At 32.5% G+C, this 15,592-nt stretch overlaps 1 protein-coding gene across 4 annotated transcripts in view; it reads left to right on the forward strand.

Annotated features, from left to right (window-relative positions):
* Positions 1-12,723, forward strand: part of LOC140443945 (uncharacterized) — a 119,501-nt gene extending 106,778 nt beyond the window's left edge. For 2 of the 4 annotated variants that reach the window (XM_072535471.1, XM_072535470.1), the window contains 4 exons: positions 3,638-3,880; positions 5,922-6,143; positions 8,189-8,402; positions 9,279-12,723. In XM_072535471.1, the coding sequence (XP_072391572.1) occupies positions 3,638-3,880; positions 5,922-6,143; positions 8,189-8,402; positions 9,279-9,459 (860 nt within the window). In that variant the 3' untranslated portion in view covers positions 9,460-12,723. The remainder of the gene's footprint in view (positions 1-3,637; positions 3,881-5,921; positions 6,144-8,188; positions 8,403-9,278) is intronic. The other 2 variants (XM_072535469.1, XM_072535472.1) reach the window with 1 other exon arrangement.
* Positions 12,724-15,592: the final 2,869 nt, after the last annotated feature.

Raw genomic sequence — 15,592 nt, forward strand, 5'->3', positions numbered from 1 at the left:
TACTTTGCTGTAAGTCAAACGAGATTACCAATTTTGATTTGTTTGTAACACATTCGTTTTTTTCAGTTTTTAGCAAAGTTTGCATTGCGTCAGCTCGAGCAATATGTACGTTTAAGAAAGTAGTTAGCTCTTTTTCTTGTTCTTCGTTATTAACGTCTTTTGATGCCTGAATTTTAATAGTCGTCTCATCACAAGTCTTACACGTATCAGAACGAGGTAATTTAAACCCTATGTTATAATGAGTACAAAATATTTTTCTGTACGCAGTTTCTTTAACTGGCGTAATATTCTTTTCTCTACACCATGGCACATAAAAATCTGTATATAGTCCTGTAATTGTCATATCACAGTTCAGATATTCTTTTTTTATATTTTTGGCTCTGCTATAGTGACTTTGGTATTTGGGAATGGATTCAATATGAGTTTTGACTGATTGAATCTGTTCCTCTGAATGTTTATTAGGTCTGTTTGTGTGCTTACCTCTCTTATCAGGAATAGGAACCATAGCCCCGAGTGACTTCATTTTAAAAATATTTTCAATTCTTCCACGAGATTTTTGAAGACCATGAACACTTAGGAATTCAGTCTTGCATACTTTAATTTCCATCTCCCCTATATTAACCAAATATTCAGCGGTAAATTTTCTTCTCGAAATGTTGCGTTTTTGTTTTTTCTTATACGATCTATTCGTATTTTTTACTCTGATACACCCAAAGAGATAGCTATTTTGAAGGTCGAATGAGCCCAACTCCCAAAATTTCTTAAATAAATGTTCATGATTACCTTGCAGTTTCTCCCTACATTTATTTTTACATTCACACGGTTCGCCAATTTCACGTGAACTAAAAATCGTCTTGGTTTTCTTCGAAGTATACTGCTGTCCAGAATTACGACTTCTTTTTCAGTCATTTCGATCATAGTGTTCCTCATTTCTTTGTCTCTATCTTGTTGGTTTTCTCTTCCCTGGATTTACCTCCTTATCTTCAAAAAGCCTTGATATTGGTTCCTGCAATTCATCCTAAAATACAACAAAAAATGACTGCATTAGACTCTAGAATTTGCGAATATTTCAGAATTTTTATATCAACAACTCGATAAGCCACATGGCATACCATATTTTTCCATGTAATATACACGAAATATTTTTGTACAAAAACATGGTAAGCCAAAAAATCAGAAAAAAAAACTTACCTCGCTAGATTGAGACGAAAAATCATCGCTACTGGGCCTAAAGTCTTTATCTGCTATACTATCATCACTATCATCAATAAAATTTACATTTAAAGAGCTATTTTCGCTTAAAACCGCTCTTAATTCAGCACGTGCACCTGATGTCGACGCCATTTTGATGTGGCTTACCACGGTTTACGCGAAAAAGTGAACAGAAACGGACGATTGCATAAACACGATTCATCAATAACTCCGCCATCTATTGCACTAATTACCAAATAATTTTTGTGTGGCTTAACATAGGTTTCTTTAAATACGTAATGCAATAAAATAGAATTCTGTAAAATTGTGGCTTACCATTATGTTGCAATAAGGTCTTCATATATATATATATATATATATATATATATATATATATATATATATATATATATATTTATTGTTATTGTTATCCAATAACAATAACGATAACAATAAATACAAAGAGATAAACCACGAGATTAGGAAGACGATAAAGCAGGCAAAAGAAAAATACTTTGAAGAGCAATGCAAAGAGATCGAAGACCTTCAAAATAAATATGATCTATTTAACCTACACAAGAAAGTCAAAGAACTGGCAGGACTAAGAAAACAAAATCCCACTTGTGCAATTCTGGATAGACACGCTAATGCTATAACACATACGGACGAGAAAGTACAAAGATGGGCAGAATATATCGACGAATTGTTAGATGATGAAAAAGGAGATCTGGAGCACATAGAATTTACGTCAGAAGAAATAGGTCCATATATTACAAAAGAAGAAATATTACACGCATTAAAAACAATGAAGAATGGGAAAAGCCCTGGACCTGATATGCTTCCTATAGAAATCCTAAAAATTCTAGATGAGAAGCACATTGATGTTTTAGTGACACTCTTGAACCAAATTTATAGTTCAGGCGTATTGCCCAAAGAGTGGTTAACATGTATTTTTATTTGTCTCCCTAAAAAGAAAAACGCAAGAGAATGCAGCGATTACCGCACCATTAGCTTAATGTCTCATATGCTAAAGTTACTACTTAAAGTCATCCATAACCGAATATATAACAAACTGGACATAGACGTTAATAATACACAATTTGGTTTTCGCAAAGGCCTAGGAACACGTGAAGCTCTTTTTTCACTTAATATACTAATACAAAGATGCCTGGACGTCAATCAAGATATATACGCATGTTTTATTGACTATAATAAAGCATTCGATAAAGTACGACATAAACAATTAATGAATGTCCTGAAATCAAAGAAGATTGACTACAACGACCTCAGGATCATATCAAATTTATACTATAAACAGCGAGCAAAAGTACGTGTTAACGAACAGCTGTCAGAAGAAATTAAAATTAGATGTGGAGTAAGACAGGGATGCGTATTGTCGCCAATTCTTTTTAATCCCTACTCCGAAGAGGTCCTGAAAAAAGCTCTTGAGGGTGAAACAGCTGGAATAAAGGTAAATGGAGTTCCCATTAACAACATTAGATATGCGAACGTCACTGTGATCTTAGCCGAAAACATTGAAGATCTTCAGAGACTGGTGACCAGAATAGCAGAGTATGGAAAAGAGTATGGTCTAACAATGAATGTCAAGAAGACGAAATTTATGAGAATGTCGAAAACTCAAAGAAATAACGAGAATCTTCTAATAAACGGAACCAACGTCGAACAATTGGACAAATATGCATACCTGGGAACAATGATTAACTCCACAAATGATTACAATCAGGAGATCAAAATAAGAATAGAAAAGGCTAGAGCAAATTTCAACAAAATGAGAAGAGTGCTATGTACCAGGGATTTAAAACTGGAACTAAGAGTTAGGTTGGCGAGGTGCTATGTTTTTTCGACTTTATTTTATGGAATGGAATCTTGGACCTTGAATGCGACATCAATGAAAAAACTGGAATCATTTGAGCTGTGGGTGTACAGAAGAATTCTGAAAATATCATGGACAGAACACGTCACAAACAAAGAGGTTCTGGGAAGGATGAACAAAGAAATGGAAATTTTAAATACAATAAAAACAAGAAAATTAGAATATCTCACATATTACACGTGGAGAGAAATACACCTTGGTCCAACTGATTATGCAGGGAAAGATCCAAGGAAAGAGAAGCATAGGGAGGCGTAGAATGTCATGGCTGCGCAACCTGAGAGAGTGGTACGGATGTACATCTAATCAACTTTTCAGAGCAGCCGTCTCGAAAGTTCGAATAGCTGTGATGATTGCCGACCTCCGCCGCGGAGATGGCACTTGAAGAAGAAGATATATATATATATATATATATATATATATATATATATATATATATATATATATATATATATATATATATATATGTATATATATATATATATATATATATATAATATTAAACTAATTATAATATGTGTTTTGTCTTTATATTAATAATCTATTTAATTTAAGGAACTGAATTCATAAATGCTTTCGATACGGAAGGACAGAGTTATCTTCAGAATGTTTTGGTTCTTCAAAATGAACTAGGTATTCAAGAAGTCTGGGATACAGTAAGATCAGTTCGCTGTCTTTGGGAGGGCAATTTGAAAGAGCAGCTTAGTGTGACACTTATGGTCGGCATGCTTTCCCAGGAAATTGTCACTTTCAGCGGGGATACCGCCATGGCTAAATTAGATGTACTCTTAGGAAGAGGTAAGTGAAATATATAGTATAAAAACTAACACCAAAAATTAAGCAAATGTCATCTTAAGAAGCAGAAGAACTGTATCGTGACTGATTATTAAACACTGATTGTGAAACATTTCTTATAAAACAGTTTCTTTAATATTCCTATTAACGTTTTTTTTCTTTTATATTACTCTTGTGGTCTATTATTTTATCCATTCATTACACTTTTTCCTATCCATTAATAAATGTTATTTATTCTATTTATTTTCCTCTTTTTTCTGATGTCGCGTGTCTGCTGTGCCCAAGTTTTGCTTGGTCTCCCCGTTATTTCCCTAATTGTTTTCTTTCAATTACTTTTATTACGGGTTATTGACGTAAGTTTTATCTGATTACTTCGTTTCTGATTCTGTAGTGTTTTTTCTTTCCAGTAATCTTTCTAAGAACTTTATTTCTACAGCATTTAGTTTACTGGCATGTTTTGTTTGCCTCGTCCAAGTTTCTCCTGCATATTTTAATACTGGTAGTACAAGACATTCGTATAAAAATCACTTTTTTTCTTTTTTTTCTTCCTTCTTGTATGTAGGCTTTAAAGCCTGTTTCTTCTTCAATATTAGCCTTCTAAATTGTTTAAATTATCGCACCATCTTTTTCTTGGTCTGTCGATACTTTTTCGTCCATTTGGTGACTCATCTCGTGCTATTCGTACTATCCTATCCTCTGCAATTCTACTAATTTGTTCGTTCCATTCCTGTTTCCGTTTTGTCGCCCATCCATTTATGTCTTCTATATTGCATGCTCTTCTTATTTTTTCGCTTCTCTCCCTATCCATCTCTGTTGTTTCTAGTAGTCGTCTCGTTTTAGATGTGTCAGGTTTTGTCTCCGCCGTGTATGTTAATATTGGTCTAGTTACTGCTTTATAGATTCTTGTTTTTGTATCTTGTCTTGTTCTTGCACATCCAAGGTTCTTTCAGATTGTGTCATAAGGAAATCCCGCCGCTTTATTTGCTTTTAAGCTTTGTTATCGTACTTCTTCTTCAATATCTCCGTAACTAGTTATATCTATTCCCAGATTTCTAAACCTTGCTTCCTGCTTTATTATTTTCCCATCAATTTCGATTTTTTATCGTAGTTGGTATTTAGATGCTGTCATACATTTGGTTTTTTTGCTGATATTATCATATTGTATTTTTTGGCTGTTGTATTGAAGATGTGTTAATCTTTGGAGCTCGTATTCTATCTCGGCGATTAATGCGTCTGCATAACATAATATTTGGATTTCTTTGTTCCCCATTATGTAACCATGACCTTTACGTACTGCTAGTATTATTTCGTCCATTATTATATTAAAGAGAAGTGGGCTTAACTTTTTTTCTTGCTTATTTCTTTTTCCACAAGGTGGGTTTGTTAATTTGATAATATATTTTATTACTTTTACCTGTTAAATTTGCTATCTTTATTTCCGTCATCTATTATTATCGATTCCAAGCACACAATATGTTGTCATCTGTTCTAGTTCTTTTCATTTGCAATATATATTCTAATTTTTGTTTTTCTCTGGCTCTTCCTCAGTTATTAACATTACTTTTTTCGGCATTTATTCCCATCCTCATATTATCAATTTCCAATGCCCTTATGTTAAGATTTTTGTAGTTTGTCTCTTATCGACGAACATTACCTATTATATCATCGGGGGCTATATGTATCTGACCGTTGACCATTTATTAGTACTTGCCCTCTTACCTCATCATATATGCTTCTTATAATTTGCACTGATCCTATCCTAATACTCCTAAACCTCTAAGAGAGACCCAAATTATCTTTGCCATGAATCTATATTTCCCATCAATAACCATTCGTAAGTCAATAAATGCCACATATAATTTCACCAGTCTCTGTTCTCTTTTCTTCTGTTTTATAAAAGAAATTATTTGTTATGTAGGCTACTTTACGATTTTTTTTATTTTGAAAAATAATACATTTGCAATAGTACATTTATAGGAATTTAATAGGATATACATACAAAAATTTGTAACTCAAATTACAACAAATTTTACATTATTTTTAGGTCCATTCGGTCAACCTGTTAACGGATTAGTGAAAATTGGTGAACAAATGACTTTGGTTGTATCCGTATCTGGAGATCCAGGTTTCGACGTTCAGGTTAAAGACTGCAAAGCTACCGATTCGTCTGGAACTAGCAGTGTCGCTCTAACCGATGACAATGGATGTATATTAAAACCGAAACTATTTGGATCTTTCCAAAAAACAAGAAATACAGGAGATTCAGGTACATTTTTTTACATAAATAGAATAATTATCAATAATAATATCCTCTATTTTTTATAGCGTGTTGTACGTTTCGTATTTATTTTCTAGATATAATTCTCGGGAAGAATGTGGATAGAAGAATGGATAGGTTGACTATGTTTGAATTCAACCTCTCTAAGTTTATCCGGTAGCCTTATCAAATCTGTTTTAATTTTCTTTGCATTTCTAATCTTAACATCTTCTAGATATACCAAATGGTACAATGTGTCTTTCAAGATCAATTACCCTTTGTTACCTAACCTTACTTACTGTAACAAATAAAGGCAGTACACACATTACTGTTCCCATTATTCTATTACTATTTAGGATATCATTCTCTTTGTTTTTAGCGAGATCGGCTTCCTCAATTATAATTCTCTCGTAAGCTTCTATCTTGGGTCATACCTATTAAGACTTAGGGACTTAGAATGCGCCTTAATCATCTCAACCTAGACTCTCTCTTTTTGGCATCAAATGGAACCATTCATAGACTTCCTCTCATATATTTATTGTTAATTTTATCCTTTTTGGTCACTCCATTTAAGCATTCTCATTTCTGTCATCTGGATTCATTGTTCCTCTTTTTTTTTCCTCTTTAACTTCTAGTATTCAGTTTAGTGGATCATACCTGGTCCTATAGCAGTTTTGTTTAATTACAAATTAGGTACAATTAATAATAATATTAATAATTATCGGTTACAAAACAACTCGCACTGATACGTATTATCGCCAATACTAATATTGTTGATAAAGCAAAAGCTTGATATATGTAGATAAGTTCCATACTGAATAGGAATATCGAACCACTAACCAAAATGTGTTTCTGTACTATAACCTGAGTCTTTCATATCCATCTAAGTCCTTCTTCTTCTTCATGTGCCGAGCTCGATTATCGAGCGTTGGCTATCAAATTGGCTATAGTAATTTTGTTCACGGCAGCTCGGAAAAGAGATGCAGAGGATCTATTAAACCAATCTCTCAGGTTTCTAGTCATGACGTTCTTCTTCGACCTGGCCCTCTTCTTCCATCTACCTTGCCTTGTATTATTAAATGGAGTATATTATATCTCTCTGAGTGGCGCATAACATGGCCAAAATATTCAAGTTTGCTATTTTTAACTGTTTTGACGACTTCCGTAACTTTTCCCATCCGATGCAAAACAACTTCGTTACGAACTCTATCCACCCAACTTATTCGTAGGATTCTCCGATACACCCAGATTTCAAAGACTTCCAGTTTCTTGAGAAGTGTATCCGTCAAAGTCCAACCTTCGACACCATACAAAACCTGGCCTTCTCTATCCGTATTTTAATTTCTTTGCTCATCTAATTTCAGCGTTCAGTATGACACCTAGGTATTTATAGTTCATATACTTAATACAAAAATTCTCAAATTCATCAATAATGATGAATGAAGAAAAGTATTTTCTTATTGAAGACAGAATCATGATTTATATATAAAAAAAGCAGTAATTGCTTAATTTTGTTAAATAATCTTTTATTTTTTTACACAATAACTTCAAGTTTTTTTCTTTTTATCCAAATCATTTTATTTCGGTGTTAACCGTTTGTTATTTTCATATTATGAAAAGTTGTAAATCATATATATGTATATATATATATATATATATATATATATATATATATATATATATATATATATATATATATATATATATATATATATATGATTTCTGTGGTTTTCAGGTTTACCTCCGCGTTGAATAACTTTGGTTTTTGGAAAAGCCATTGTTTTGACAACATTTCGGCAAGGTCACACTTACCATTGTTAAGTCAGATTAGTTCCGTTTCTTCTTTGAAGAGAACTGCTTTTATAATTTGTTGTAATACAAATATATTATCAACATAAGATCTGCTGGCAGAACATCCATTTTGCTACTTGTATTCATTATATTAATCCTTGACTGTTTCTTTATCAATCAAATATGCAATCTCCGAATTGGACTCATAAGAATGATACCTCTATATAAGTACCCAATTTATATATTATTTATATTTATTTCAGGGGCTTCCATAATTGCCTATGCCTACTTCAATGCATTCAAGTTCCCAGATATAATGGACATTATGATAGAATGTAACATTGAACTCTGCAAAACTGATTGCGAAATGTGCCCTGATCCAAATCCCCAATTGGAACCTGCGAAGCGCCGAAAACGTGATATTTCTTTCGGAAATGAAACTCTCCATGATTCTGTGTTAATGGCGAAACATCTAAGGTACGTATTATATATTATTTAATTTAGCAAATTCCAAGAGATAATTTACAAAAAAGTGTGTGTGTGTGTGTGTGTGTGTGTGTGTGTGTGTCCAGTGGCGGCTTGTGGCTTTAGAGACAGGGTCGGCAAGGTGTTTTTGTCTCCTCAGATAGGTATACCGTCTAATAATAGCCCTATGCTAGTCAGTGCACTACCACTACTTACTACTTATCCCAAAATAACATCCCGCACTCGCAAGACACGTGACACTGCGGCCAATCCAAACGAAGCATATGCAGATTCAAATTTTCCGTACCTGCGGATGGAGAGAAATGTATGTTTGGTTGCTTATCGACTAATATTCCGTTGATCTTTACATGTAAATTGTCAGCCTAGGGTCGGCTTGCTGAAACGGGTCTTATAAGAATGCACACAGTCGGATGAATGGCTCGGATCATTCATTTGAAAAGTGACTTGATGCGCAGAGATCACTTAACGCTCGGATTCGTCGAATTCTTTTAAAAACCATAAATAAAATTTAGTCTGTATTATCTCACAGATAATTTTTTTATTTCACAAAAACACATGATATTAACTTATTACCTGCGATAATTAATTATTGGACTACTGATTAAATTAAATATTAAAGAAAATCGATATCAATAAATGTGTGGACCCTGAACTACCGCCACTGAGTGTGTGTCATCTTTTACCGTAAATGCCTAGCTTGTTTATTAAAGATTATAAATTGTAAATTAAAGATCTACGCCACTAGCTGAATGACTTATCCATGCTATTAAAAAATGAATCTAAGAATACTCATAATTACTTAGTTTAAGAATTTGTAGCAACAATTCGTAATGAACACATAACTAATGATTATATTACTGATTCTAGGATCGTCCTTCCAGAAGATTTAGCAGCTGCAGTAGATATAGCTCAGCATGATGGCGTATGTATGTCGACACAAAGTTTTGTCTATGGATCTTCAATATTAATATCTCTACTCACTGCCAGTTGTTTACTAAGTGCCTATTTGTGGTTCACGTCACAAAAATTAAGAATGATGAAAAACTGAAAGTTTTATACGTGGTGTAAGTGAAATACGAAAAAATTGCAATATTTTGATGAATGTAAATGTGACAAAAAGAGTGCCTTTTTAATTTTAAATTGGAGACCTTTGTTCCAAGGTACAAAACCATATTTTCATATTGCATAATTATGTCCGATGTCTATATTATATTTGTGTTTTATAACATCTCCGTTTATATTTCAGCATAACTCCTTGTCTTAGGCATTTTTAAATTTTCTTGACTCTGTTGTTGATTTTATCCAAAATGTGGTATAGCATTTTTCAAAATTGCAATTTTTACTTTAAATTGTTATTTTATTCCGCAAAAATGACATATTTATAATGTATTTGTTGCATTATAATTAAAACATATGGAGAGAGTTACCAAAATAGGTGTGTTCGAATGAATTAAGGAAAAGAATTGAAGCAAACAGTAAAAAGTGGTAAATATCTATAACCCAGTTCATATCTTAGGAGCTATGTTAAGTTACGTTTTTACTGGGGCGTCTGTTGCGATCATCGTTGAGCGATGGTCGCTGAGCAATGATCGCTAAGTGATGATCGCAAGCGGAGTGTTTTTACTGAAGCGACGATTTGATTAGTGAGTTGTCCGTTGTCTAGTGAACAAGTGATTTTGAGCGTATGTAAAAGAGAACAATTATTGTTAAAATTCATGCTAGCAGAACGACTAGAGGACGAAGAAATGTTAAGTATTCCAAGATTACAACAACATGCAATATTTAAAAGAAGACAAGAAGAAAGATACTTCAAAATTTTGATAAACAACCTTTTATTAGGAGATGATGTTAAATTTCCACAGTTCTTCCGTTTGAATGAACTACAGTTTGATTTTTTGTTAAGTTTAGTAAAACAGGATATGAAAAAGTCGTCTACAAACTGTATTCCATATCCAGTGTCTCCAAAAGAGAATCTTTCAAATAAAAATTCTCAAAATCACATGCACAAGCAACTATAGTCGATCAGCGTTTGCGACTGTGTCTGCTCTCGGCTCGGACCAGTCGCCAACGATTGACGCTAGCGGCTCTAGCGACAGCCGCTTCAGTCAAAACGGCACCGTAACAGACGATACAAGTGGTACACCGCGATCATCGCTTAGCGACGATCGCTCAGCGATGATCGTAACAAACGCTCGAGTAAAAACTTACCTTTATAATACATATTAAAATTCCACTTTATCAGCGACTAGTTTTAAAAAAGTAGGTATTATTTGTTGGCTGCCTATTAATTAGAAATTTTAAAACGCTCCTCTTTTTAAGAATTTTATTTAAAAAGTATTACTAAATTTATGAAAGTATTTATTAAAGATATATCATGCTAATTATTGAAATATAAAGAAAATTAGGAAACACATGGATTAAAATATTCTAAATTCTAGTTAACTTAATAAAGCATTCATATGTTTTTAAACTACGTTGTAATATCTACATAAAATAGGTCACGAAATGCTAATGGAGAAAATGCTTGCAGTGCAATGCTTAAATTTTGCCTCTGTGGTATGTTGCAGTCCAATACTAAAGATGAGTCACTTTTTATGATTTCCAGATCGCACTATAGTACCGTGACGCTGGTCTCAGTATTTTACTATAGAGAAAAAAGTAATACAACGCCAGTATAGAAGCTTTGCTAAAAAAAAATAGGCAAATTGACTGGTTTATCATGATACACCTGCCCCTCCATGTTTAGGCCATCGCCCCCACTCGTTTGAGCAATTGTTATTGTTGTTATTGTCACTATCTCACTACTCTTCTTCTTTTTTCTGTTAACTCGTACAATCCGCGTGTTTTTTTTTTTAATTTCCAATTTATTGACGTTTTTTATATGCCTATATCTTTTATACTACTACTTCTATATGCGTCTATGAGTGTCTTTTCAGCTACGTCTTCGAAGCATCTTCATTTAGGTTTTTTCTATTCTGTCTCACTCTTACAAATAGTAAAGCTACGACAGTATATATCTTTTAAGAAGGGAGAATTGTCGTCGGTCAGTACGCGCGGCCGGTATGCTCGGTCGGTTGAGTTTACCGAAAGTACAAGCTGAATATAGCCGCAAATGTCGACCATGAAATAAAATATTTCTGTTTGGCAGTGTTGTGACGTTTTCATAATGCATATTTTGTAGGCTTCAAGTATAAAGAGAGAAGGCTTTTAAAAAGTACATTTTGATTATATTATTTTATGAGTTCTGCAATTTTTAATTTATATGAAACAAAACGGGTAAATATTTGTCCCTTTCTGGATTAATTGCAAACATCTGTTGCAATCTGGCAATTGCTGATTCGACTATTGCCAAACATATTCCCTAATCTATCAAAGGGCAATTGTCAAAAAAATTCTAATAGTTAACTGCAATTAATCTCAAAAGAAACAAATATTTACTCATTCTTGTTTTATATAAATCAAAAAATGCATAATTTATAACATAATATAATCAAAATGTACTTTTCTAAAGCTTCATCTCTTTATATTTGAAGCATACAGCATTTACATTATAAAAACATGCCAAAACTGCTAAACCAAAACTTTTTGTTCCATGTTTGACATTTGCGGCTATAATCAGCTTGTACTTTCGGTAAACTCAACCGCTCGGTCTATGTTATTACGTCTATTTTAAACTTTAAACCTAAAAAAGATTTAGAATATTTAAATTCATAAAAAATTGCCGTTGTTTCCGTAACTCAGAATAATTCCTTAATAATATTTTTTTTTAAATGAGTGATGATTCACCGAGTTTTTCTGTACATAGCATTGATTTAAGCATTAAACTAATATTATATTTCAAATTAAATGAATAAGGTTTTAGATTGTATATGTCAGACAATTTATAATATTTTTTAACTACTGGCACTGGCATTATATGTCATTTTCCAGAAATACTTTATCACTTACTCGCACCGAATCTGGAAGAAATAATTGTATGATACCAGTACTAGTAGTTTTTTTCTAATACCATAGTTTAATATAAAATACTGCCATTCAATGAGTTTCAGCCAGTGTAAGTATATGGTTTTAAAGAAGTGACGTTTATTTTCTTTACCATTGATAAATATTAACAATGAGATAAATGTTGCTTATTCTTTATTGTATAAACTTTGTTATCTGCCAGCTCAATATATGATTAATATTAAACGTACCTACGTAAGTAGAGGCATTTAGGTTAGTTTACAAGTATCTCTTATGCCGCTATATATTAAGTAATATGTAGATATATTTCCTTAAATTATTTTTTACTCTAAATTTGATGTAAGTATATTTATGTAAATAAATATTTAATAATATATTAAAATTTTAATTGCCATCCTATACTCCTCCTCCTCATTCTTTGATCCATTATTGTCAAAGCGTGGTGACACTCTAAATACCGTTTGCTTACTGCCTCCATAGTATATAAAAAAAAACTGCCTCCATTGATTGCATGTACCAGATGGACGGTTTCATGTAAGGATTTTCTCAAAATCTCTTCATGAAACCAGTAGCGCACCTAGAATTTGCCTCTAGGGGGGTTTTGGTTGGTCACCAAATTTTTTTTTATGATGTTACCTCCATTTTGAGTGCTTAAAATGTGTGAGTATCTGGGTCGGGTGCGCCACTGCATGAAACGTCATAGCAATCAATGGACCGTGGAAGTGATGACGTAGATTTTATTGACCTCTGTCAGTTTCACTTTCCAAACAAACCTTGTTTAGTGTGGATAATTTGTATTTTTTGTTATTTTTTCATTTTTTTTACAGAATCTTTCCGCTTTTTGCAATATCTAACTATTCTAATAGTTACTACAATAATTTTACAAGGTTGTGTAAAAAATAAAGCATGTTGTTTTATAAAAATAACAATAAAATGTATGTATCAATAAAGTAAGGTTAGAATGTCTTTAATTTAAACTTTTAAACTATATTTCATATAAATAGAACATTAAATTATCATGGTATTATTGTAAAAAATACTATACTTAAAAAAAAAGCAGCAGGGGAAGCAAAATGTTAACTTTATAGAAATTAAAAAGTCTTGAGATTGGGCATTTCAACTTTTGTTTGGAAAGTAATTGACAGTTGTGACGTCACACTTCCACGGTCCATTTCAATATGTCAGTTTCCCATAGAAAACTTAGGGAAAATCGATATTTCCTATTATATATACAGAAATATATAGAAATTAATATACCCATTATAATTTTATCATTACTTTATACCAGCATACTTTATTACTTCATCATTTTCAAATTAAAATTAAAATTCCGGAAACAGTACTGGGTTTTACCCATAGTAGGTACCTTTTTGGTATAAAATTGTATGATGTTTAAATTCACTTAGAATTTTCACTAATAATTCTACCCTTAAAAAAGTTATGTTGAATAATACTTGGTACTAACCTTCAGCGCCTCTATCGTCCAAAAGGACACATGCTTTAGATATCATTCTCCAGAAAAGGTTGCCTCGAGCAGCTCCCACCAGATGGAACTACAATGGGAGGTTAGTAAAAACAGTTTTCCAATATCGGTAATCCCTAATAGAGCTATTTGAAAACATTTTGGAGCATAAAGACCGTTGGGACACTGAAACTGTGAATTCCTCAAGAGATTATTTGGAATTAGTCAAACGAGATTTTTATTTTAATTTTTTGCTTCAAGTATTTTCTGAAATATTTCCTTATACAGACATTTTATTTGATGTATTGCAGACTAAATCAATTGATATTCGATTTTGTATTAAAAAAAGTAACGAATTCAAAGTCCAAATCAACAGACAGAGAGAGCAATTTGATATGATGTGGCAAAAAACTTGCGACCTCGAAGAGATGGAACCCAAGAGAAAACGCATTAAAATTGACGATGTAGGCGACACAAAAATATCTTATAATCGACTTTTTTGTGAAATAATAGATAATATTTCCCAGCAGCTTAAAGAAAGATTTAAAAACCTTTGTGAGTTAAGATTTGTGGAGTTACCTATGCAACTTCAATAAATATGCCAACTGTAGTTTCCCGGAAGAGGCTTTTAATTGTCTAAAAAAACATTATGAAAACTTTTTTGACATTCTTTCCCAGCATTCCCAACTGTGCGTTTTGTATACTTCTCAACACTCTGTACAAACTGATACTAGTTTTAAAATGCTGACATTTCTTAAACAAACTGAACTGGATGAAGCATATAGTGAGGTTTCAAAATTATGTGACTTAGTGATGACAATACCTGCTACAAATGCGTCTGTAGAACGAAGTTTTTCTGTACTAAAGCGGATTAAAAACTTTGTCAGAAATTCCAAAAATGATGAGAGGCTAGCTAACTTAGCGATTTTATCAATTGAAAAAGAACTTATTAACGAAATGTCTGAAAATCCCAGTTTTTATGAGTCTGTCATAAAAGAGTTTGCCAAGGATGACAGAAGAATAGAGCTGCACTACAAGTAAAAAGGTTAGTAAGTCTTTTTATAATTTCCTTTAATTTGCATCCCTTTCTTCAAATGTCACTTCACGCCACTGCTCGTGAGGCTAATTAATCGGTAATCATCGCAAGATTTAAGAATATTTTTCTTGGGTAAGGTTAAAAAGATAGATTTTAACCATTCAGGAATTTGACCGTCGCGGTATATTTTATTAAATAATTTAGTTGGACACTCCATAGCCTCGTCATTCAGGATTTTTAATATTTCTACTGAATTTTCATCAAGACCTGGCGCTTTATCACTTTTTGATTTTTTAATTGCCTGTTCACCGAGTGATATTAGAATTTGTATATTTTCATTAGTTGGTAATATTTCATTAAAATTTATTTCTTCCCTATTATCTGTAAATAAGCCCTTGATGTATTTCTCCCAAATTTGTTGTTTTTCTTCTTCTGATAATTGGAGGTCTCTATTGGAGTTTACTATAACTTGTGTATTCTCTTCCGTATATTACCCGTAATTTCTTTCAGTTTCTTATATTCCTGTTATGTACGTTATGTGTGTCGTGTTTCATATTAAATTCTTCTATTTCTTTGCAATTTTCTTCCATCCAGCATACTTTAGCTTCCTTGATCGGCGTTTCTACTAGTTTCTTCATTTGCTTGAATTTTTCTTTATTTGTATTTTTGTATTTTCATTATTTTTTTTATGAGATTTATAATATCTGGTGTCCTCCAGTC

Source organism: Diabrotica undecimpunctata, chromosome 6 (genome assembly GCF_040954645.1).
Source record: "Diabrotica undecimpunctata isolate CICGRU chromosome 6, icDiaUnde3, whole genome shotgun sequence".
NCBI lineage: Eukaryota > Metazoa > Arthropoda > Insecta > Coleoptera > Chrysomelidae > Diabrotica > Diabrotica undecimpunctata.